The sequence below is a fragment of the Bos grunniens genome, chromosome 7 (assembly GCF_055505025.1).
Source record: "Bos grunniens cultivar Pamir isolate PY7600 chromosome 7, Bosgru_T2T1.0, whole genome shotgun sequence".
Lineage (NCBI taxonomy): Eukaryota > Metazoa > Chordata > Mammalia > Artiodactyla > Bovidae > Bos > Bos grunniens.
Window position 1 is genome coordinate 48,477,895 of NC_141171.1, and position 26,950 is coordinate 48,504,844.

General features: G+C 45.8%; 1 protein-coding gene across 3 annotated transcripts in view; it reads right to left on the reverse strand.

Moving 5' to 3' along the window:
• SPOCK1 (SPARC (osteonectin), cwcv and kazal like domains proteoglycan 1) overlaps window positions 1-26,950 on the reverse strand; it is a 583,470-nt gene that overhangs the window by 196,024 nt on the left and 360,496 nt on the right. For all 3 annotated transcript variants that reach the window (XM_086411695.1, XM_086411694.1, XM_086411696.1), the window contains one exon: window positions 8,407-8,521. In XM_086411695.1, coding sequence (XP_086267821.1) covers window positions 8,407-8,521 — 115 coding nt within the window. The remainder of the gene's footprint in view (window positions 1-8,406; window positions 8,522-26,950) is intronic.

The window sequence follows — 26,950 nt, forward strand, 5'->3', positions numbered from 1 at the left end:
AGTGCCTGGAGCAAAAACAGGGTATTGGCAGTAAAAGCAGGGTACTGCGCATGCGCCCTGCACACAACACTACCCAAGGGGTGGGCACACCACCTCAGCCACCCCTCTGGCCTGGGCCCTGGACACACCCCTACCCTCACCCCATATAAGGAATAAGCAAGGGAAACTGGTTTTATTCTCACTCCCTCCTGCTACAGTAGGGGCCTGAGGAAAGCCTTGCCTGAGTTTCTTGTCTGGCCTCTAGTCAATTTCTATTGACTGGGGGAAGGCCAAGAACCCTGGTCGGTTAACAGTAGGTGGCCAGCAAGTGGCAGCTTGGAACCAACCACTCTCTCTCTGTTTCCTTCAGCACCCTCGGGAAGGTGTTTGCAAAACAACAGACCACAGCAGTGGGTTTTCTGTTTAGAAAGGTGACTGATTCAGAAGTGGGCCCACACTCCAAACTCCACTGCACGTATTCCACAAATGGCCGAGAAACAGCATCAAGCCCTCATTAGCACCCTACCCAGACAACATGGCAAACAAAGATCCCTCAAGGCTAGCATAGAACACAAGGCAATTCGTAGGCCCCTTGGAGAAAGGGTATGCGTGGCATTCATACAAAATTATAGTAAGGAATGCAGGCATGATTCCACTTTGGTAACTGGAAACAATGCCTGGAATTGTGAAGCACCAGAAAGCCATCCAGGTACCCAGGAATCACCCGCCTTCCACGTGGCTGTGTGTCTCCCAAACTGAGACAGACACGTGTGTGTATAATCAACCAGTTCAAAGTCCCTGTAGCAGGAGGCAGTGCTTTGCTGTAAAACAAAACTGAGATGAAATAACCGTCATCCTTTCAAATATCCTCTGAGAGTTTGGTATTTGAGGCGCATCCTGTGATGTACTTCTCTCTGACCTCAGACACTTTGATTCTGTTTTTCAAGTTCACATAAAAGACAGAGAGCTCTCAGATTGGTCCACTGCACTGCCAGCCTCGACTGGATCTGAATTCTTCACTGGTGCCGAGAATTCGTTGTTATTCCAGATAATTAGGAAGTAGAGATAAAGGACCATTACGTTAGAGAGGCCTGGCCCACTGGGAAGACCAGCTGTCGGCTCCTTATTTAAAAACAGATTAGTTCCCACTGCTCCCAGAAGGCTTCCAAGGGTACACTCAGACATCGAGAGTCCCACCCTGACATCCTTCCCTGTCATTCACGATGCACGTGCAGAATTTGAGAATGCAGCTTGTCTGGAAGACTTAAAACAAATGCTTCAATTTTCCATTCTCCAAATGAAAATCAATGGCAACAGAGAGGCAAAATCAATGTTCAGCGCTCTGTAGGGAGAAGCCCTCCCCATCTCTCGCCCACCCAGAACAATAAATCAGAATGAGCTATCCCACTGGCAGTGAATTCCTGAGAGCAGATCCCTCTGCAGGTAGTATGACTTTCTGTCCATTTTTTCATCAATCACACCCTAAGAGGGTATTCTCTTTAAGAAGAGCTGAGAGAATATTTTTAAAACTTAAGTTAGAAAGAGTAACACACTGCTGTACTAAAAACTCTTCTTCCCTAAACTGATTTGCCACTAGGATCTTTGGCACCTAAGACCAGAATTTGACTTAACTGTTTCCCCAAGTTATCAAACATTAAAGAATGCTCAGGCACCCCAATGACCCACTTCCCAAAACAAACCATGATCTGCTGTCACCAATGGTTAGCTTATATCCACCACAATGCCATATAAACATAAATCATACAATTCATATTTTTTGTCCTCTGTCACTCAGCAGAATTATTATGAGATTCATCCATGCTGTAGCACGTATCAATAGCTTATTCTTTTTTTCATTGTTGAGTATTACTCCATTGAAATGAATATACCACAGCTTGTTATCTGTTCACCTGTTGATGAATGTTTGGGCTGTTTCCAGCTTTTAGCTGTTACAAGTAAAGCTGCTATGAACATTTGTGAGTCAGCCTTTACATGGACATATGCTTTCATTACATATTCTAGAAACAAATCTTTTGTTGGACATATGTTTTGCAAATATTTTCTCCCAGTGTGGCTTGTCCTTTTATTAGTCTAACAGTGTCTTTTGAAGATCAAAGTTTTTACTTTTGATGAAATCCAATTTGGTGATTTTCTTTTTTTTTTTTCTTCTGGCATTTATAGTTCATGGTTTCTTTGTGCTCTGTTTAAGAAATCTTTATCAATCCCAAGGTTACTACTCTTGCTTCTTTCTAAAAGCTCTACCATCTCAGCTCTTATATTTAGGTCTATGATCCACTTCAAGTTATTTTTAATATTGTACATTATATAATCACTAAGATTTATATCGATAAAGTGCTGTGGTATCATAAAATACTTACTTGTAAATATCAATTGAAGAGAACCCAATACCAATTGTTATATACATGATAAACACCACTCAATAAGCAAGTTTTGACAAAAACAAATCAATGGACAAAAGTAGAGGAAAGAATGGAAGGCGATGCACTGGAATATTTTAATTACTATTTTTAGATTCTATGACCATGGCTTGTTTCCTGTTTCTTTTTCTTTGTCTATACTTTTCAGTGTTTTCCATAATGAGCCTCAATTACCATAATATCAAAAATAAATTAGAATGTTAAGAAAAAGTCACCTAAGAGAAGCTTTTGTGACCCCAGGTTTCCTTCACAGTGCTCTTAAGTGCATCAATGGCCCTCTTAGAGCACCTAAAAGATGAACATGCAACCAAGAATTAACCCTCTCCCCACCCTACTCAATACAGCTCAACAACAAGAAGAGATAAAACGCAGAATTTCCAAAGAGAATCTGAGTTTAGCTGAAGTCTCTCAATGAAACTAACCACAAGCCCAATACCATTCTAATACTGGGGGAGTGTTTGCACTGAAATTGCTAGTCCAGTCACCCTGACACCAGGTGGTCACAAATGTGTGTGTGTCAAACGGCTTCTCCACTCACGTAGTCTCCAAGGGCAAAGAAAACTAATGAATTTCTCTTGTAGATGTGCTTATAGTCCTCCGTCTAAACTTGCTTGCAAAGACAGCCCAAGTCCGCAGCCTCACAAGCAGCCCCAGGCCAACCAGCCATCTCTCCATGTGTGTGCGGTCCTGACTGTCTGGCAGGCGGGATTTACCCCTTGAGCTGTTGCAGAGGCTAGACTGCCTGATGGGATTGCCTACAGATGTTTCAGAGAAAGAAAGATGACTTCCCTGATTGATGAATAAATAAGAGTTGTCAACACGGCCTCCCTGGTCAGAAGGGATCCCTGAAGTATAATGTGGAAGGACAGATGTTTCATCTGGGAAGACGTCCAAGACCCAAGAAGAGGTGTGTACTGGGCTGATAAGGGCTGAGTAATTCAGCCTCCAAAGGGGAGGGGAGGCAGGCACAACTGCAGAGAACACCACCACAGAGCTCCCCCTGGACACAGGCCACCTCCCCAATCCTGAGGAGGACACAGGCATACCCCTCAGTCAGAGCCTCCTCTTTGGGCTGTTTTTCCAGTCAATGAATGATACCCATCATCAGAAATGCAGTTTTTGTCCAACTCCTCACCTGTCATGAATCACAAAGCAGGCAGCAGGCTTCCGTGGGCAGGAAATCCAAAGGCCAGAACAAGACAGTGGGCAGGGCCCCTGGGGTGAGCTACTTATTCTCAGGAGCATGCAAATGAGGGGTTTTCTGGCTGGACTTCCAGAATGAATCAGACAATAGTAATATCTATTACCATAACTGCTGTAGTCATTGTAAAACTAGTTGTCCTTATGTGACACTAAACTATGTACCTCCGTCTTTCTGACCTCTCACAAAAAAATACACACAAAATGTTCTATGCAAGGATTAGTAAAACTTACCACCCATAATCCCTCTCTGCAAGAATCACTAACGGATGTATCCCAGCAAATGGGCAAGAGGAAGGGGGTAAACACTTTCTTTAAACCCATGTTAGAGTGGAGGGAACCCAGAATCAGAAAGGTCGAGTAACTTGCCAAGGTCACACAGCTAGAAAGTAGCCAACCTGGGAATGGAGCCCAGAATGGTCTCATTCTCAAATCTATGCTCTGAGCCACTGAACTCTGTAGCCACCAGGAGATGCCAGAGATGAGGATAACACTTTCAACACGAGCAAAAAAGTGGTGGTGTTTCCAAACAAAAACACGGCATGCCCAGAAAAGCACCATTTACACCTAGATATGCCACAGGACTGGAAAAGGCAATGGCACCCCGCTCCAGTGCTCCTGCCTGGAGAATCCCATGGATGGAGGAGCCTGGTAGGCTGCAGTCCATGGGGTCGCTGAGGGTCGGACATGACTGAACAACTTCACTTTCACTTTTCACTTTCATGCATTGGAGAAGGGAATGGCAACCCACTCCAGTGTTCTTGCCTGGAGAATCCCAGGGACGGGGGAGCAGAGTTGGACATGACTGAAGCAACTTAGCAGCAGCAGCAGCATGCCACAGGACTGGAAAAGGTCAGTTTTCATTCCAATCCCAAAGAAAGGCAATGCCAAAGAATGCTCAAACTACCACACAATTGCACTCATCTCACATGCTAGTAAAGTAATGCTCAAAATTCTCCAAGCCAGGCTTCAGCAATATGAACCGTGAACTTCCTGATGTTCAAGCTGGTTTTAGAAAAGGCAGAGGAACCAGAGATCAAATTGCCAACATCGCTAGATCATCAAAAAAGCAAGAGAGTTCCAGAAAAACATCTATTTCTGCTTTATTGACTATGCCAAAGCCTTTGACTGTGTGGATCACAATAAACTGTGGAAAATTCTGAAAGAGATGGGAATACCAGACCACCTGACCTGCCTCTTGAGAAATTTGTATGCAGGTCAGGAAGCAACAGTTAGAACTGGACATGGAACAACAGACTGGTTCCAAATAGGAAAAGGAGTACGTCAAGGTTGTATATTGTCACCCTGCTTATTTAACTTATATGCAGAGTACATCATGAGAAACGCTGGACTGGAAGAAACACAAGCTGCAATCAAGATTGCCGGGAGAAATATCAATAACCTCAGATATGCAGATGACACCACCCTTATGGCAGAAAGTGGAGAAGAACTAAAGAGACTCTTGATGAAAGTGAAAGTGGAGAGTGAAAAAGTTGGCTTAAAGCTCAACATTCAGAAAACGAAGATCATGGCATCTGGTCCCACGCATTCATGGGACATAGATGGAGAAACAGTGGAAATATTTTTGGGGTCTCCAAAATCACTGCAGATGGTGATTGCAGCCATGAAATTAAAAGACGCTTACTCCTTGGAAGAAAAGTTATGACCAACCTAGATAGCATATTCAAAAGCAGAGACATTACTTTGCCAACAAAGGTCCGTCTAGTCAAGGCTATGATTTTTCCTGTGGTCATGTATGGATGTCAGAGTTGGACTATGAAGAAGGCTGAGCGCCGAAGAATTGATGCTTTTGAACTGTGGTGTTGGAGAAGACTCTTGAGAGTCCCTTGGACTGCAAGGAGATCCAACCAGTACATTGTGAAGGAGATCAGCCTTGGGATTTCTTTGGAGGGAATGATGCTGAGGCTGAAACTCCAGTGCTTTGGCCACCTCATGGGAAGAGTTGACTCATTGGAAAAGACTCTGATGCTGGGAGGGATTGGGGGCAGGAGGAGAAAGGGATGACAGAGGATGAGATGGCTGGATGGCATCACTGACTCGATGGACGTGAGTGAACTCCGGGAGTTGGTGATGGACAGGGAGGCCTGGCGTGCTGTGATTCATGGGGTCATGAAGAGTCAGACATGACTGAGCTACTGAACTGAACTGATGCCTGAATACCAGTGAGGTTTCTGCCTGTGTCTCAAACAGATTTGAGCTTATAACTAAAACTCTCTTGTCTGGGACTTACAGACAGGGCTATATTCCAGGAGGAAACAGGCAATGGACTGTCCATGTTACACACACACACACACACATAAAACCAGATGGTCGATCAACACAACACTATTCCAAGGAGTATTTGGTATTTGCAGCAAAAGAGACCACACTGTTTGTCCTTCAGAGAATGAAGAAGTCTTGTGTGGCAGGAGAATCTAGGAGAGCTTTCTCACGGTATATATGCCTTAGAAGGACTTTTGAAGAACAACAAAAAATGATTGTTTTTCACATCCCACCCTGCATGTAGTGATCTAGATTTTCCTTGAGAGGAGAAATAGGGTCTCTTGTTTACCTCTGCAGCCTCAAAGCCAAACAAAGGCCTGGCATATAGTAGGTACCTAATACCTTTTTGTTAAATGACAAGGAATGAGTGGATAGACAAAACAGATCAAATGATGTGGCCTATGCATGGTACTCAGAGAAAGCAATGGCACCCCACTCCAGTACTCTTGCCTGGAAAATACCATGGATGGAGGGGCCTGGTGGGCTGCAGTCCATGGGGTCCCTAGAAGTCGGACACGACTGAGCGACTTCACTTTCACTTTTCACTTTCATTCATTGGAGAAGGAAATGGCAACCCACTCCAATGTTCTTGCCTGGAGAATGCCAGGGATGGGGGAGCCTTGGGGGCTGCCGTCTATGGGGTCACACAGAGTCGGATACGACTGAAGCGACTTAGCAGCAGCAGCAGCAGCAGCATGCATGGTACTGACGAAAAACATAAGCTTTGGAGCTCAACAGTCCTCGACACAGCTGCCACTTACAACTATACAAGCAAATGACCAACTCCTTTCTCTGCCTCAGTTTTCTCATTTTTAGAATGAAGACAAAAATAAGCACCAACTTGAAAAAAATCACTGGAGGAATTCAAGGCTACAGGTCCTGAGCATAATGCCTGGCATATGCTAGATAGGGTTCAGGGGTGAGATCTGGCTTTAATTCCAGCGAGAACACTGGGGAAGAGCAAAGCACATTATAACACCTTGAATCCCAGTCTTATGGAGACAAAACTTGACTGTTGTTAGGTGATCACAGAGACCAGGTCCGCAGCTGCAGGTGCTGGGTTTGCAGGGCCCTGTGCTATCAGGCCACTCCCAAGCACCGCTTCACTGCTGGACTGCCTGCCAGAGCATAGGAGCTCCCCACACATGTTCTTAGGAACTGAGGGAACTGAAAGCATGTCCCCAAAAGAGCGGCCACAGGGGCAAGCATTGCTCCGACTTCAAGAACTAAGAGATGGGATAGGACTCATTCTGCACGGTCCCAGGGTCAAATTGGAACTAACCAAAGGGCATATGTTATAACAAGTCAGATTTATCAGAAAGGCTACTCTTCTTTGTCTGAGTTTATGGTGCAGTGTAGGTAAATGGCTGATAAAGTCGCCAAATTCAAGCGTGTGTAACTCCACTGCCTCTTGCTGCACCTCTCCACTTTAGAGTCAGTACAGGCACAAGGGTGGGAATGGCACTGAAATCACCTTTCTCCCACCTGCATCCCATCCAACCCCATTCTTGAAGAAAGTTTGTTGGGTGCATGTGTGCATGCGTGAGTGTGTGTGTGTGTTCTTACTTCAAGTATTTCTGCAGGACTGAAGGCAGAAGTAGCCTGAATTCAAAGGCTCATTTGTAAAAATCTAAGCTCCAGTGTTTTGGTCATCTGATGCAAACAGACAATTCATTGGAAAAGTCCTTGATGCTGGGAAAGACTGAGTTCAGAAGGAGAAGAGGGCATCAGAGGATGAGATGGCTGGATGGCATCACCAATGCAATGAATATGAACTCGGGTAAACTCCAGGAGATGGTGAGGGAGAGGGAGGCCTGGTGTGCTGCAATCCAAGGTGTCGCAAAGAGTCAGACACGACTGTGTGACTAAATACCAACAAAGCCCAGCAGATGCTCAGAATGGGTGGAGGGTACAGGACAAAGGCTTTAATAACCCTGAAGATGAAGGGAGAGACCTCCCCCTGTGCTGAGGAAGCAGGTATCAAGTGCTTTGCCCTGAGGAAACAGGAAGACACGTTCTCGGAGGGAATTCTGGTGTGGCTGTCTTGAGGAGCAGGACCCCAAACCAGGACTCTCAGCCTGGCAAAGATTCCCACATCCCATGGAGTGCTGAAGCAGATAAACTCCCAACTCTGACTTCAAGGGACCTTCAAGGATTATCATGGGGAGGATGTCTGTGGCAACCAGAAGACTAAAGAGAAACTTCCTGGATCCTGAAGTCATCCAAGGAGGAGGAACGGCCCCACAATGACCAGAAAGGGGTTTTCTGTTCATCTGCTTGGATGAGGGCTCAGAGTCAGATAAAGTTGATTCAAAGGAAATTAAAAGGTTAACTTTCTTTGCATATGTGTTTGAGAACTGAGATGCATACCATAGCAAGACAGCATGTACCATGTACCACATAAGACACAGATCAAACACCTGTCTCCTCCTCCCCCCTATCCCCCAGCCAGAGGTCAGGTACCCCAGATCTGGTGGCTGGAGAATACCTTGGGGCCCTTGGTTACCTGGGGAGCAGGTGCTTGCGGCTGACACACAGGGCGGTCTGGTAGTCCTGGGTCACACACACCTTGTGAGGACTGCATTTCACCTTCAGGCAGGGATCTTTGGCTGGGTCCAGGGCTGAGGCAAGAAAAGCAAGAGGAGAAGAGTTAGGACCTCCAGGTAAATTTAATTTATACTTATACTCAAATAAACAAGTGGGAAACAAACAGACCACGTGTTTGCACTCTGCACTGTTTACTTAGGCTGGAGGGAATTAGACTAAAAACCCAAACCAGGGGGAATTCTGTGTCTATGCCATGTGTTTTTCTTCAGCATCAGGACAGTGATTCTTTTGTGCTTTGGGAGTTTCAGTATCTTCATCTTGGCCAGGAATTTATTTAGAAGCCTGTGTGTTCCAAGGACCAAAAGCTACACGGCACTCTTTGGTTCTTTGTCTGTCACTCCTTTATATGACTTTGTGCCCAATTTCACTTATTTCCTGTAATATGCGATGTCCCAGAGGAGGACAGTTTTGCCTTCAGTTCCATCAACACGCACTGTGAGCATCCATCAGCCTATTTTAAGTTTTGTGAAGAACTTCAGGATGTACAAGATAGTTATGAGCCATACAAACTCGTGAGATAATTGGGTGGGGGAAAAAAAGCTGACACATAAATATTTATTGTGCAGGGGAGAATTAAACAAGGGCCATGACAGGCATATAAAATGATAACAGAGCTTGAAAGAATAAGAGAGATCAATTTCTGGGGCAAGGATTAATGAAGCATTAACATGTGAGTTGGATCTTGAGGGATGGGCGGGATGGTAAAAAGCAAAATGAGAAAAGGCAAGCTAGGCAGAGCAGTCAGGCCTACTCCAGGGTGGGGAGGCATGTCTGGGGAGCCCTCAGATATTCCATCTGACTAGAAAGTGTGGGCTTTGCGGGTGGGAATAACACAGGTGGTGTGGATTCATGAGTCACTGGAGAAGGGTGGTCAGAGTCAGCACATCTTAACGGCAGCACTTTCTAGAACAGGCAGAGTAGCCGGCCCCTGGCTAGGCAGCACCCCACAGGTTGAGGTGCACATGCTCCTCAGAGCAGAGGCCACAGGGAGCTCTCTGCAAAACAAAAGCAACAGCTCCATGTCCCAGCTCCCGGGCCAGAAAGCCCATCAGGTGGTCAGTCTGTCACGGCTGCCCTCCACAGCCAGGCGAGCTCACGCTCCCACATCCTCCCCCAACACACGCTCCGTTAAAAAAACCTGCATTCTGAGCAGGGAAAGAAAAACGACTCTAAGAAATATTAATACCATGCCCCCTCAACCCTGGGGCCCCTCAGCAATCATGAACACTCTGCTCTTACAGGAAGTAAGGATTCCTGTCAGGCTACCCAGGCCTAGAATCTCAATCATTTTCTTCCAATGGCCCCAGGGAACTCCACAAGGGACCTGAACACACGACTTCTGAAGGTATTTCTTCCTGGGGCTTGAACTGCTCAGGGAGGCTCCCTCCACTGCAACAGCTTCAGCTTCTGCAAACAGAAACCAGGTGCATTTGTAGGCCAGTCAGCTGAGCAATGAGACCCAGGCCTTGGTCCCAGGGGAGTCACCTGGTGGAGCCTACTCCCCAGTGGGTGTGCCCGGCTGCCTGGTGTTTAGCAGCAGGAAATGGACTGCAAGAGAGAGAGATGCTACAGGGACAGGGAGCTCACTCTGAGCTCTTAAACTAAGGGCGTCCCCTCTGGGAAGTGAGTGGCAGGGGCCTGTGTCTGGCCTCAGAGCCTTCCCAGGCTGGCTTTCCAGAAACTTGCAGCAGGAACTTCCTGGCTCCAGGTGGAATTCTCTGGCTTCCTGGGATGTCCTCATGAGGAGCCAGGAGGCCAGTGCATTTCAGGACAGCGGCCGTCACCAGTGCACTGCCCTCCAACCCCCACCTAGGGCTCCAGTCCAGCCAGCTGTGACTTGTTCTCCAAGACACACACAGCACAGAGCTAACAGTGCATGACAACTGGGTGACCGCTGAGAATGACCATGCCAGTCCTTTACTGCCCTTCTCACACTCCCAGTCACCACAGGTGAAGACAGACACTTAGGGACCTGAAGAAATATGGGGATCAGACCCCTGAAGAAATGTGGGGACCAGGCCCCTGGCAGCCCTGGCCACAGGAACCAAGTGAAGTATTTCCCTGACAGGTGCCAAGCATCGTAGACCCTTTGGGATTGCCACTGGAGTGGATATCATAGATGGAGAACACCAGGCTGGCCAAGGCAATGGATGTCAAAATATGCAGGACTATATGACAAGCCTTATCGCCCAACTTAAGCTTCTTTTAGCTTTTGCAGCCAGTTTCACAGACACGCACCATCCACAGTGGGGTCCAGAGGACCCCAGTGAATAGTGAGATCTCAAGGAAAGTGAGTCCGCTGAGCGGAGCAGGAAGGAGTACAGCCTCTAGACACAGTGATCCAAGTGAATGCTGCCTCCACTGCTTCCTAACCTCCTACACCTCAGGTTCCTCTTCTGTGAAATGGGATAACAGCAGTCCCTCCTATTGCTTTAGGTTGTCATCAAGATGAAATAAGTCCATCTTTATAAGTGCTGCCAACAAACCTGGGAACATGTTAAGTGCCTCATAGGTGTCTGTTATTTTGTGTGTCTGGATTTCATTCCCAGAGTGAATAATAAGCCTTCATAATAACCAGAACGATAGCTCACATGTATCCAGTGCTTTTGACATGCAGGCAGTGAACTAAGCCCTCTAATTGGATTACTGTACTTAATTCTCACACAAACACCCACGGCGGTGTCTGCTATTCCTGTGCCCATTGTACAAAGCAGACGAGAGGAACGTTCAGTAAATGACACCTAGTCGGCTGACTCCAGAACCCAAACTCCTCAACACGATACGCCAGTGGCATGAAAAGCACCCAGAGTCTCCTAAAAAAGGTTGATGTGGGGCTTCCCTGGTGGCTCAGTGGTAAAGAATCTGCTTGCCAATGCAGGAGACACAGGTTCGATCCCTGATCCAGGAAGATTCCATATCCCAGGGAGCAACTCAGCCCGTGCACCACAACTACTGAGCCTGCACGCCTGCAGCCCCTGCTCTGCAACAAGAGAAGCCGCCGCAATGGGAACCCACACAACAACGGAAGAGGAGCCCCTGCTCTCTCCAACTAGAGGAAAGCCCTCACGGCAACGAAGACCCAGCATATAAAGAATAAATACAAAAATTATATTATACAAAAAGGCTGATGTGGGGCCCTATCTCACACCAAGTATTGAGCCCAGATGCACCTGCTCTTGAGAGGCCTCCAGGGCAGACTGAGCCTTCAGGAATAAAAGCAAGGGGTATCCAGGGGGGCTGGTGCTGTCAAGGCTGGGTCACATGGCCTCAATATCCCCCCAAGAATAGGAGGCTGCCCACCATAGGCAATTGTGCCCTCTGCCTACCCTCTCTGAAGGCAGCAACCCCTCAAAGGAGTTACATGGTCAGTGGCCGTCAATTTTCTTTCTGCAACCTTGCCATCTGTTGCTGCTGCTGCTGCTGCTAAGTCGCTTCAGTCGTGTCTGACTCTGTGCGACCCCATAGACGGCAGCCCATCAGGCTCCACCATCCCTGGGATTCTCCAGGCAAGAACACTGGAGTGGGTTGCCATTTCCTTCTCCAATGCATGAAAGTGAAAAGTGAAAGTGAAGTCACTCAGTCGTGTCCGACTCTTAGCGACCCCATGGACTGCAGCCTACCAGGCTCCTCCGTCCATGGGATTTTCCAGGCAAGAGTACTGGAGTGGGGTGCCATTGCCTTCTCCGTGCCATCTGTTACTCTGCCTAAATTAAGCTAATACTAAGATCGAGGGCAGGAGGAGAGGGGGACGACAGAGGATGAGATGGTTGGATGGCATTACCAACTCAATGGACATGGGTTTGGGTGGACTCTGGGAGTTGGTGATGGACAGGCAGGCCTGGTGTGCTGCGGTTCATGGGGTCACAAAGAGTTGGACATGACTGAGCGACTGAACTGAACTGACAGATCACCCTACTCCACTTATTTTGTTTTCTTTTTTGTAATTTTTTTACGATAGCTCTTTATTTCTTTTGGCCACGTAGTGCAGCATAGTGCACACAGTCCCTAGTTCCCAGACCAGGGACTGAAACTGCACCCCGCTTCTTTGGAAGCATGGAGTCTTAACCTGTGGACTATCAGGGAAATCCCCGCTCCTCCAATTCTTGAAGCTAACATTTCTTAAAAAAAAAAAAAATTAAAATTAAAAAAACTCCAACCAGAAATACTACTAAATAAAAATCATCAGCTATTTAACTCTATATGCACACTTACTTAACAATTTGCATATAGAAATCAAGACTGCTAAAAATTAATTACCAGGTTCTGAATACTTCAAACATGTATGGGAATTATTTAGAGTAAATGAACTTCACAGAACAACAAAACAGTAACAAATCAAGCTGTCGGTGTTTATTTAATCACCAGGACGCATCTTGTTTTTGAAAAACAGCAGACTCAGGATTGAATGGGGATAAAGATGGTGATGGAGCGTGCCACTTCCATGTAAATGCTGCCTCTCCAATATGCTCTTTCCAGCACCCCTGAGGCTGTGGAGACTGACAGGCACCCACACCTGTACTGGGCAGGGCGGTGCGGCTCCACTTTCTAGAGGAAATAATCGGAGACCAGAATAATAAGTAGTATTCGAGAGGCCCTTTAATAAGGTGTAGGGAAGCCACGCAGGGGAGGGGGTAGTGGCAGAGGGCTGAGAGGGAGCGACAACCCTGACCAGGGGCAGAAGCCTCCTTGTCAAGGTGCTAATGGTTTCTACAGACTGTGCTCCAAGTTTCTCTCTCCCCAGCGCATGCCTGGTGATAAGACTCTGCAATCCCCACAAGATGCCAAAGCCCTGCCACCTCCGTTTCTATCAAATACCTGCAGGACTCATGTGGATTCAAGCAAGACAGTATGCCCAACAAGTACCCATGGAAGGTTAATTGCATCTTTCCTGCCCATTCATGAAAACCAATCAAGTGTCAACTGGCATAGGATACGTGTCCAGTTAATTTTCTCAGTAATTTTTACAAAACATTTTTCAAAGGAAAAAAAGAATGAATTAATTGAAACAAATTTGTCAAGCTGGAAAACATCAAATTCAAAAGTCAGTTAATTACAGGCTTCATGTAAGGTTTTTTTTTTTTTTTTAATTAATTTTATTTTTTAACCTCATTGCTTGGTATCAATTAAGGTAGTGATATTTTAATTATTGTAATTGTTTCAGAACTTATTTTTCAGTATGAGTTAATTTTTAATTAGCTATGTTGATTTTAAAACTCTAAATCAAGTCTTTTTGCTGTTCTTGGGCACATCCTATAAGCTCACTGGCAAATGGTTATAACACCTGGAAGAGCAGAGCAGGGTACCACCTCAAAGATGCTGGGATGAGAGGATGTTCCATTCTGTGGGCTTAACAATGGGTCCTGAGAGTTACCTGGAGATGTGACATATACTAGGATTTATTTACTCTGTTAACATTTGCAGAGCAAATTTTAGGCTGGCAATTCTAGAGTGAACAGGATGTCATTCCTGCCCTCCGGAAGCTCACAGCTCAACAGAGGAGACAGGTAAAACAAGACTTAAGTTTTGTACACTATGGGAGATAAGGAAGGTACTGCATCCAGCCTTTCAGTGGGTTAGGTGAGACTTCCCGGACAGACTGTTATCTATGGAAAAGTGGGTTTAACCCAGGTAGTAGCATGAGGAAGAACACTCCAGGGAAAAAGAAACTCCCTTTTCAGATGTAAGAGAAATGGTGGCAAGTCTGGGGAATGGCAACATTTCATCAGGCTGGAAGCAGGCTAGAGCAGGCATGGGATGAGATGGCAGTGTCATCATGGGGGGCCTTGAAACCACAATGAGGACTCTGGGGGGCCATGGCTACCAAGTTGCATAGTGATGACAAGCATGCACACCCTCCTGTGCTGAAGCTGGTGGAGAGGGGGTAGGAAGAGAAAACCTTTTATATACATTTTACATGGAGAGTGGACATTGATAAGAACAGACACACTGCACACTCTCACCCTGCAAATGAGAGGCAGTGTCAGAGTGGAGGGCCCAGTGGGCAACTCTTAGTGCCCCGTTTCCTCCTCTGAGGAACCTCCATGACCCCCTTCCCTGGGGCCATGAAGCTGCACAGGATTCTGGAAGGCAACCAGGCTACCTGGTGAAACCAAGAAGTCAAGATTTCATCTGAAACCACCATGTGAAATCATGGTCCTCTCCGGTGACTTGTGGAAACTTCCTCTGACAAAAGGCCACTCAATTCTCAACGAGTTGACAAATTAATGACTGTTTGCTGTCTCCCTGCTCCTTTTAAGCTTGCTCTCTGCCCAAACCATGCTCATGTGAGGTTCATTCTGAAGAACAAAGACACTCCCAGTGATTCATTAGGAGTGACTTAATGGATGATTGACAATGAAATTACTCCAAACTGCTAAAACCTTGTCAAGCTAAGGTCCCGAACATTTATTACGGCTTGTCTGTCCCCATGGTAACCCGTGCATGCATCTTGCTTCCCCTACCTCTCCAGAGGGGCTTGTTTACTAGCTGATGACATAGCCTCACTGAATACAAAACAGAAGATTCCACCCATAGGATTTTGCTGGAACCAGGGAAGAATGGTAGACTGGAAAGACTCTGTCTCTGTTCTCAGCTTTCATATCAAGGGTTTGCCATGCTCTTTGAGATGGAACAAAGGGGCTATTGGCTGTGTGTCTAAACAGGACAGGTGAGTAATACAAAAGGCGGGATGTGTGTGCCTAAAAACTGGAGGATGGAAGTGGGCAGGGCCATAGGACAGATAAGGACAAAGAGGAAGAGAATAAAAAGGTGCTTCCAACCAGAAATACTCTCCTGGGAAAAGATTTTTTCTTTCCCTTTCAATCCAAGGATTTGAAGACATTGTAACTAAAAGTATCCTCTCTCTTACAGTAGTCTGTGTGTGTGTGCAGGAGATGGTATAAAATATGAAAAGCCTTTTTAGAGGGCAATTTTTCAACCACGTATTTAATTGCTAACAACCATAAAACATAGGTAAGACAGGTGTTTATCATTCCCTCAACTTTTGATACATATGAAAATTTTAATAATAAATGGAAAGAAGGGCAAAAAGAAATATCCAATGACCTAGTAGATGAAAGTGTTAGGCAAAACATATCTTTATGGTCTACAATAAGGGGAAAATCTAAACAACTTGAATGTTCATCTATATCCATCCACTCAGGTTGCTACAAAATACCAGAGATTGGGTGGCCTTGAATACCAGAAGTTTATTTTCTCACAGTTCTGGAGGCTGACAGGCTGAGATAAGAGCCCCAGTCTGGTCAGTTTCTGGTGAGGGCCCTCTTCCTGGCTTGCAGACTTTTCACTGTGTCCTCACATGGGTTTCTCTAGGTGGACTCACAGAGCAACAAGCTCCCTGATGCCTCCTTTGATAATGACCCCTGTTCTATTGTATCAGGGTGCCACCCTTAGGACCTCATTTCACCTTAATTACTTCCTTAAAGACTCCCTCTCCTAATACAGCCACAACGAGGATTATGACATAAGTATTTAGTCCACAACACCATCTACAGGGAAATGGTTATCCTAATCACAAGACATCCATTTATGAAATATTGTCCAGCTACTATAAAGGAATAAGTAGGTTTATATGTATTAACCTAGGTAGATGTTTATGGTATATTAAGTGAAAGTGAAAGTGAAGTCGCTCAGTTGTGTCCAACTCTTTGTGACCCGTGGACTGTAGCTCACCAAGCTCCATCCACGGGATTCTCCAGGCAAGAATACTGGAGTGGGTTGCCATTTCCTTCTCCAGGGGATCTTCCCAACCCAGGGATTGAACCCAGATCTCCCACATTGCAGGCAGACGCTTCAACCTCTGTGCCACCAGGGAAGTCATATTAAGTGAAAGAGGAAGGTAAAGATGAGAAAATGGATTTGAAATGGATAAGTAGCTTTCTGACAATACATGGCTAATAAATGGCAAAGCCAGGGCTCAAAATCAGGGCTGTCTACATCCAAAGGAGATGTGCTTTCCATTTCCTATCCTGCTTCCTTTGAAAAGAAGCACCAGCCCCAGCCTCTACCACTCACATGCCAGGGCCCTCAGCTTCTCCTGAACGTCATTTGTCTTCCGGGGCTGTCCCTGAGATAAGCTGTGAATCAATGCAGACTGCCTGTGCCTGCAGGCCACCACCACTGCAGCCTGTCATTCAGCAGTCTACAAAAGGCACAGTCTCCTGCTTCCTGGAGAATCTCTACATCAGGGAGACAATGAGTCATGACCATCGCCGGAGGCAAGAGCAAGTTTCCAGCCCTGGGAGATGACAGCACTCTTGCCTCTGAGATGTAAGAGTTAAGGATGTACTGTTCGGGCCTGGAATGGCAGTGGCGGGGAAGAACTTTAACACCCCCTCCTCCCTCCCCCTCCTCCACCACCATTCATGCCCAAAATGAGACACTAGGAGCCAACTGGTAAGTCCAACATAGCTAATTTACACATCCTGATCATTTGACATGAATGCACTAAGATGCGTCCACTAGAGCAGCTGTGAAAAGAGTCGTCATAAAATCACAGGCCGCAAAATGTTATCAGTCAGTGTCCCTTTCTTACAACTTTTATTCAGTGCCTTCCCCCATTCCCCGGCTTCTCTGGGATGCTGAAGGCAAGGACCCTCACTCTGCATTTTCACCAAGAAATTGATTTCCCTTCAAAAGAGGGATGGAGGAGAGGAAGAAAATGGAGAAGGGGAGAGAAGAACTGAAGGGGGAAAAGGGAAGAAAAGAGTATTTTATTACATAAAGCATCATCCCAACAGGGGGATGACAACTGAGACAGTGACATCACCCAACCTGCAGAATAATGTACTATTATTCTAATTCACCACGGAGGTAACTGATACAGAGATCAGTTTGATATGAATTAATTCATGAGGAAATTGATGTTGAGTAACCTGTCCGTGGTCACACAGCTGGTAAGTCTGGATTTCAATCTAGGTGAGTCTCACAACAAAGGAGATACTTGGAGCCACCACACCACTCATGAGAAGAGCTTATGATGGGGGATAAAAGTAACGATTACCGTGCCAAGCAGCAGCACACAGAACCCCTCTGTCCACCCCCCCTGAGAATCATGTCACCCATAGGACCCCCATAAGGACCGCCTTCTGTGAAGAAAACATGGTGCCAACAGAAGTCAAAGCCAAATGCTTGGATATGTGTATAAACTTATATGATTTTTATAATGAATACAAAAGTCAAAGTTTCCTTCCAAGTCAATGCTGATGTCCAGTGAACTTAACTTTCTCTCTTTCTCTCTCTGACATAAGAAACAACGCGGAACGCCTGAGCCTTGTGGTTCCTTCTGTGAGTGGGTTTTGTGACGCATGTATACGGTGTCACTGGGGATGTTCAGGATACCTGGTGGTGCCATGGGACAAGGCAAGGCAGCATGAGCAACAGACCTGAGAAGAGTCACAGCTCTCAACAGAGGGACAAGACACCATGCACAGAGAAGTCTTAACCTTCTCGTCCATTAACATGGCCAGAATTTACTAAAATGTTGTAATAGTGAAAGCTCTTGGGTTCTATTTAACTGTAATTGACAGAAATTATTCATCAGACATTTATGAACGAAGAAGACAGAATCACTTGAGACCAGTTCCATAACCTTGGAAAATAAGAGGATATAAAAAGCACAATAAAAATCAAATATTTCTAGGAAAAAGGTATACTTAAAAGAGTTCTAAGAATTCTACATCTCATAAAGTCTAGCTTTTGTACCTGGGCCTCACTTCAATGCAATTAAAGCTCTTATAAAACACATAGCTTTTCTCAGAGAACTAACTCCTTTGGTGCTAATGAGCATGATTCTACATTATTCTGCAGCCATAGTAGCTGACCATAGTAGAATGGGGAAATTTAAAAACTCTACTAATTAAAAAAAAAAAACACCAAAATTATTGTACCTAGAATATTGCCCAAGGGTTTGGATCAGAGAGGCATGAGTTTGAGAGGACAGGCACAGCTGGCTGCTTCCTACCAATGTATCTTGATGGGTGACTCACCTCGTTAGGATTCAGTGGCACACGGACAGACCTGCCTCACTGGAGTGTTGTTAGGACCTGATGAGATGATGCATGAAGGGTGCTGAGCACAGGGCTTGGCATATGGTCCACGTTATCCTCCTCTTACCAGCTCTTCAGGTAAAGGGAACGCACATCTAGGGCAGGGACCCTGGGCACTTCAGAGACTCAAGATCCTGGAGCTGCGATGCTGTTTAGCCTTTCCAGTCTCAAATGTGAGATTCATCTCCACAGGAAAAGCATGAAAACTTCTTTTTGAACATCAAGCTCAGGGTCTAATTGACTCAGAACCCCTTTGCTGATCAGCCAGATCTGCAGCACTCCCGAGGCCAATGTGTGACCACTAAGGCATCCTGTCTCTCCAGTGGAGCTGTGCTCTGCTTGTCTCATGTCAGAGACTGTAAGGTCTGAAAATGAAGAATAAAAATCTTTCCTTCCCCTAAATTATGTTCACTAAGAGCACAACCTTCATGGTCATACTTTTTTTTTTTCTTTTTTGAGAGAAAGAATTTGGGCCTTGAACAATTCTACTGGAGAATCAAGGGGTTTGAGTGATAAGGTATCCTAAGAGCCTACATTCAAGCACCACTGGTAAAAAGCTAGGGGTGAAAAAAAAAGAGAATAATGAAGGAGAGAGAATCTGGCAAACAGTGTTGATCCCAGAGGCCAAGGGCTTGGGGATGAATGGACAGCAAGGTTCAACCCGGTAGGTTTGGTGGACAAAGCTGGTGCATTTGGATCATCAGCTAGTGGGCATCCATCAGGTTGCTTCCCACCCTGACCTACAGAAGCCAGCAGGTGCAGGTGTTAACTGAAACCAGAACAGTAAAGACTGTGGGGAAAACCTACCCCAGACTGGAGACCGAGATGCTCAAATGACCTCTCAGAGCCTTGCGCCATGCTGCATTCTCAGGAGCAGAAGCTCTGCACCAAGCCTGAGTTAAGCAACATGCTGTTCATTCACTGGACACTCCCAATAAGCCTAAAAATCAGTGAAAAATAGGCAGTCCCACACCATATGTATCTATCAGACTCGTCTCCTCTTCCTGTTCTTCAAAATCTAATCTAGTCCTTGCTTCTCAGACTGTGGTGGGCCAAGGAGGATACAAATTCATAGTGACTATCCCTGCAACCTCTATTTTACTAGATGGTGGGTAATTTTAGATACTTTTAAACTTTTTTTTTTTATTAAGACAATCACTGGTCCACCATGGACTAGAATGCGAAATTCACATAAGCTCATATCAAAGAGGCTTCCAAAATGTATGGGCTCACAGTGAATTGTGCCTCCTGAGGCTGAAAGTAGATATTTGCTCTTACTTGCCCTTAGGGGCATTTTGGTAGAAAAGTTTGAGAAGTGTTTAAAGGATTTACTGAGTTTAAAGAGTCCTAAAACGAAGCAGAGAGCTCTCCAGGGTACTGATATGTATGGTGGAAAATCAATAGCAAATTGTTCATTCTTGCAAAGACCAGAAAGCAGCTCCAGTTAAAAACTGGTGAATCAAAACAGTATCCTGTGCCCCTCTGGAGGAGACCCCTACCCCACGCCATCTGTCCCAGGACTATCACTGTCCCCCTAGTGAAAGATCCCGAGGTTTTCTAGAGAACTGACCTTGCAGAACCCAAAGTTTTTTTTGAGTCTTCAGCGTGCCAAGCATGGGGTGATGTTTATAAATGAGCTATGAAGCATTTGTGACTCTCCAGGTACAACTATCAAAATTAAAGCTGTTATCACTTTCATCCCTCCCACTGTTTTCAGAAACTCTTGGCTCTGGATTTCTAAATGGGTAATCGGAGACTATTCATTTCCAAGTCCTTTCTTTCTCCAATTAGGACAGATTCATTTCTGCTTTCTTGGGATGGTTCCCAAGGTTATTAAATTCCACTCTTTAACTGTTAACATTGAGTCAATCATGAGAAAGTTAGTGCTGATTGGAGCTGAGGTTTCTTGGGGCATCTTCTAAGCTATTAGAAATCACCTTAAGCTGAGAGAGGAATGCTTGCATCACCCACTGTAGGTTTTAGTAAGTGCCGGATCATTTAAATCTTGTGTATTCTTGATGCTCCTCTGGTTTTTGTGTCCCACACTGTTCAATCATTTCGAAATACAATTTTCCACATGCATCCAAATAAGCTGAGCAATTCACAATTCCAACCTTGCTCACAACCAGCCTTCTTTCCTGCCTGTCTCTTCACCAATGCGCTGCTCAAGGGCCAATTCCCTCCCTTCCAGTACTCTAAGCTAAGGCTGATAGTGCTAAAGTAAAATATAAATCAGGTGTAAACTGCACATGGAAGACAGATGCAATGAAAAATTATGGGCAAGTACCTATGAGGTTTCCTAAGACAAATGTGGAATAAACACAAGGAGCAAAATCTTTCATTTTCATTCTTTAGCAATAAATACTGGGTACCCAGCAGGTAAGACAGAGTAGGGAGATAATCATCTTTAGATACTATAAGGGCTGCAAAGTTTTGTGTGTGTGTGTGTGTTTTTTGTTTGTTTGTTTTTCCCCCACTAAAGGAGGAGAATTGATGTTCTTGTTTTTGTTAAAGTTATGGATTCAAAATTTTAAAATAAATTAAAGAAAGACCTTCATGTACCATCTTCCACAATCTGGCCTCAAACTTCTCTTCCAAAATTTAGTTCCTATTCTCTGCCCAATTTCTCCTCTTCCTCCGATATTTACTCTGCTCTCAGTTATAGCAGACAACTCATATCCCTCAAAAACTTGTTATGCTTTCATGCCTCTAGAGTCCAGACTGCAATGTCTGATACAAAGACCCATTCCCTTCTTACAGTTACTTTATGAGGCTAATTTTATCTACAGTTGATAGATGAGAATAAATATCAGAACTTGCCTAAGGTCAGGCAACTAATCAGTGACAGAACTGGGATATGACTCTACGTCTGCTGAACGTAGTAGAAACCTCAGGAGACTACAGACAGTATCTTTCTTCCTCATTCCTGGTTGCCCCTCACCTCCACACAGTCTGGAATATCCCGGGGATAATGACAATTGTTGAATCAGTGAATGAATGGCCCCCTAGCCCATGGACTTAATCACTCCTTTGTCTTGCTCTGTGAGGCTAAGGAACAAGTCTGGCTCATTACTTCTGAACCCCAAATCCCCTGACATGTGTCGACTCCAAGGGATACGCTCAGTTAATGCTAAGTAAACTGTCTGCACCAGGAGTATCTTTGGAGAAATCTTTCATTTCTAGGTCACAAAGGTTCAGAGCTGGAGGAGTCCCTGGAGCATCTGCCTCTAGACAAGCACGTTTGTATTTAACACAGGAAAGACTCTGGCCCATCAATTCTGCAAACATTTATGAAACTCATTTCACATGCCAAGTACCATTAAAACACTGGGCATTCAGAGACGGGCAAGACAGAAAAAGTCCTTGCTCTTAAGGAACTGACATTCTCAAGAAGAATAACAAGAAAGAGAAGGAAGGAAGGAAAGGAGGGAGGGAGGGAAGGCAGGAGGAAAGAAGGAAGGAGACATCAGGAGTAAAAGCTGAGCAGCTCATTTTAAAACAGTGAGGCAAACGGGAGCTGCTAAGTAGTCCCAGTGGACTAAGTAGTCAGGGAAAGCCACCTCTGCCCAGCCTGGTCTTGCTGTCTGCAGCACCGCCTACCAGTGACTGTCTCCCCAGCCCATCTCCCTGATCCCCACTTCACCCTCATCAGAAACCTGCTCGCTCCACTCAGCATCCATCATCACCCAGGCAGCCAAGGCGGGCTGGTGACTGGAAGGTTCTCCTCTTCCACTCAGCGAGTTCAAGCTGAACATGCATACCTGGCTCTCCATAAAGATACCGAACAGAATGAAAAGAGAAGACAAAGGACAAAATGAAAGAGATTCCCTCTGTCCTGAACACTGCTTCCCTATGCAAATGTGTCACAGAGTTTTGTTGGCATCAGATCCCACTGGCTGGGGCTGCATCAGCCATCGGGCCTTTTGTGATCCTGAAAAAGCTAATGAGAAGATGTGTTTTTCTGTAATCCAAACAGTATCCATTTCATGCCAATCGTTTTTTAAATGGGCAACAAATCTCCCTGGTGTGTTCCTTCCTCTGACAAATAAAACACTTCGACTGCCCTTTCTGTGAGCCCTGTCCAATCAAAGGGTCATGGGGCCCGATGCCAATTCAAAGCCACTGTCACAAAGGCAGCCCCGCTCGGCCATCTCACTCCCTCCAAACAAGTCACCCTCATTGGAAGCCAACCCAGGATTTTTAACTCAGGCTGATGAAGCAGTCCAGTGATTTTTAACTCATTTCAAAATTGCAAGCTGACAGTATTTCAGACTGAATTCACCGCTGTGTCAGGCAATGACATTAATGAGATGGAGTATGACAAAGCTTCATCAGGTATAGAAGAAGCTCCCAGAATCACAGAATCAGGGATCTTGGGGATACCTTCTTCATGGGGAAGCAGGAGAAGTGCCTTTGCACCCTGAAGTGTGGGAAGGGGGCTATAGCAGGACAACCCCCAAATCTTGCTGCAGAAATGAAGCAACACACTGGACACATTCTGTGTGCCCCACTGGCATCTGCCTCCGTGCACTTCCTGGGTCAGGAGTATCATCTCGACCCACCCCTTCCCCCACCAAGAGCTTCCATAGTCACTGCTTAGGAGATTACTCCTTATGGGAACACATTCCTTAGCAATTCCTTCCCTAGGACTTCAATAAAGAAATCAGTAGAACACAGTTTACTTGAAAGGAGTCTGATATCTAATAATTCTTCTACTGATTAAGTGCAGACCTTCACTGAGTCCACCCATGTGCCGGGTATCATTCTGGGTGCTGAACAAGAGAGAGCCTCGCCCCATGCCTATGGCACTGACAAGCCCCTGAGTGCCACCAGGTACCTGCCATATCTGCTTGCACAGAATCCCCACAGCAACTCCATGATATGGGTGGTACCATCACGCTAGTGTTACAACTAAGGTAACAGAGGACCTTTAAAGAAAGGCCACAGAATACGCTTCAGCATCTAGAGCCACAAGAGACAAGACAAGCATTCAGACAGAAGTGGATCCAGAGCCACCCTGTTCCAGAGGCTCCAGAGAGCAGGTGGGGTTGGAGTATCCCACAGGTGTGCTTTGACCAGCCCAGAGAGTGCTTTTAAAATCTGACTACAATGTTAGCAGTAATGAGTTAGAGGGAAATGTACAGGAATCCAGATGCATTCCTGAGTTATTTTCTGTTGGAAGTGCTGACAGTCCTGGGCTTGCATTCCCACGTGGCTGCCTCCTCCACTGCATCGACTCCTTCTGTACCCCCTTTACACTCATTTTCACCTCAGTCCCTTCCTCTCTCCTCTCCTGAAAGAATCACCTGCCTGGTGCCCAAGACACTGCTGTCTACACTACCCATAGCTTCAGAAGAACATGTTATTTCTTTACAAAATAAACAACAGCACCATGCAAATTCCTTCCTTCTCTTAGCAAAGACTCCCAAGATAATTGGGATGAAATGTTCCTGAAGGCTTAGTCTTCTTTAGTCTAAAAGCACTTCAGTATTTAGCAAAACAACATAATTTTTTTTTAACAGACTAATTTTTCTTCCTTTGAATTTTTGCATCTGTGTAATTAATTTAGCAATCCTGTGCCCTAGAGACTTCTCCCCTCCTAACAGACTTTACTCTGACTTTTTTTTTTTTCCTCCTTCAAGTCTTGACTATGCTGAACATCAGTCTTAGGGTGGTCAGACCCCAGAGGTGACTCTATGGAAGGGGAGCGACCAAGGAGCCTCATCCTCCACCCCCCAGTATTTTCCTTGAGGCGGGGCTTTCACCATCAGTCTATCCCAGAGAGGCAAATAAGGACATCTTCTACGTGGTTTCTCTCTCTGCATGGGTTTCTGCTATTTGCATGGCCTGCAATTAACAAACCTCTCCACATCACAGCCTGCAGAAACCCCATTCCCTGGGCACTCACGTCCGCAATGATATGAATAAACAGACATTTCTTTAGGTGAATGGTTGTTAACCAGGGGTCTATGGACAGGCTTCAGGGGGCCTAAAACCTGACCCCCCCAACTTTGTAGACATTTTCATGATGAAAGGGACCCAGAGTGAATGTTCACCTGAGTCTTTCAATCCCCTCTTCCTAGCAGCAGCCTGTTTTCCGTACACAGAATCAGGTCTCCCCACTGTGCATGGGCTAGGTGGGACAGTGGTTCAAATTGCCTTCTTATCACTAAAACAGACAGGAGTGACAGGTAACAACTGATCCTTCCTCCCCACCCTGGTTCATTCAATCCCAGTGACCTTCCTATAACTCAGCAAGGTGAAGGGAGGCCCCAGGGCAGAATGGACACTGGGCATCATTAGCCTGTGGTCCCCAGCCCTCTGGCACTGCCTTAGTCCTTTCCTATTTCCAAGCCAGGGTTTTCCACCCCAGCCTCTTGCAGCCTCCGTGAGTCCTGAATATCCTTCCTGCAAGTGATCTTTGAGCCAGACTATGTTGCTACCATCCACAGAACTTTTAAGTAGTAGAGATTCATGGTCTCTGGAGAATGTCACAGGGTCGGTAGTTAGAAACCACAGTCTCAGGGTGCTGGATGCTCCTTGTGAGTAGAAATGCACACCTAGTAAGTTAATGCACTGAACCATCCCTGCTGTGAAGGCGCAGAGTGATGGGGTGAGCAGACCCTTCTCAGCATCACAGGTCTCAGAAGCTACTCTTTGGAGATGAAAATCACCGTGCATATCACGGGAACGTGGGCCGTGAGATTTCCGCAGGACACTCCCATGAAGGTCAGCAGGGGAGGAGGTACTAGCTGGGCCTCCAAAAGGCAGGAGTCCTGGGGACACTGTAACAAGGAGGGCCCTTGGGCAGAGGACAGGCTGGGCCGTTGAGAAGACTCCTAGGCAAACCCTTCCCTCCACAGGGTAGCCCTGGGATGATCTGGTCCTCAGGGTATCCATGACCGGTACTTCCAGGATCTTTTTCAGTTCTCAGTTCAAACCACCAGCTTCTCAGGCATCACAGGGGAGAGGCTGCAGTGATGCCCAGATTCCCAGGCACAGTTCCAGTCCCATGCCTCTCAGTCCTAAGTACAAAATCTCAGCCTAGAGTCAGATGGAATCAGGGGCCCACTGTGATCCAGTTGGCTATTGCCTTAGATGGTGAATCAAGTCCCAGAAAGCAAGCTACCAGGAGCCCACCCACACCCCTAAGGGACATTTTCCTTTTTGATGGAGATATAATATTCCTAGAGGGTGGGTGATTTTCCACTGGGAAGATATCTCAAAGGGTATCAACCTCAAGAAGCATGAAGCAAGAAAAGACATGCCTTTTAAAATGGGATCACCTCTGTTTTGAATATTCTAAGCCAACGGAATATATGAGAGTTGACACGATGTCAAGTGTATGTTGTCTCACAGGTCTCCAAATAGGAATAATGAGGATCAAACCCAACCCCCCGACGCTTGAGTCTAAGTCCTTCAGGGTATCCTGTGTTCCTTGGGAATCTCTCAGCTCTATCCCCAGGCAAGGCCAACTTCCCCTATCAACTTGAGCTCGCACAGGTATCTCCTTGGGCTTCAATGGCAATGATTGCTTATGCTATAAAACCATTACTGCTTTCATCTACACATTCAGTTATGGTTTCAGTTTCCACCAACTTTTGTCCTGCATCATCGACAAAACTGTGAGCTCCCACCTTATAGACAGTTTTGACTTCCCTCAGAGCTGCCAGTTGGAGGAGGCAATGGCACTCCACTCTAGTACTCTTGCCTGGGAAATCCCATGGACAGAGGAGCCTGGTGGGCTGCAGTCCATGGGGTCACGAAGAGTCAGACACGACTGAGCGACTTCACTTTCACGCATTGGAGAAGGAAATGGCAACCCACTCCAGTGTTCTTGCCTGGAGAATCCCAGGGACGGGAGCCTGGTGGGCTGCCATCTATGGGGTCGCACAGAGTCGGACACGACTGAAGTGACTTAGCAGCAACAGCAGCAGAGCTGCCAGTATTATACTTCCATTGATGAAAGATGACCACTGAGTTTACAATAAACACCTACACATTGTTTATAATATCCTGGCACCACTGAAAATGTTTTGTCAAATTTTTTCGGTATTCAAGAATCTCTAGGATACTCCTACATCTAAGATATGAGCAAGACGGAATATTTTAAAAACCTATCTTTTTCATCAAGTATTCAGTGCCACCACTATCCAATTTCCATGATGTAAGAATAAGATCCAATAGCTGTCACAGTCTGGGTAACATCTAAGAATTGTCATTCCCTATCCTCATCTCTGGTGATTTATTATACACCGAATTATCTCGGCGTGAATCCAGGGCCCCAGAACAATATTTGAGCTAGCTTTATATTTCTACTTTTAAGCGGATAAGAAAGTTGTTTTCTTTTTCTTTTCTTTTCCCCTGTCTCTAGGG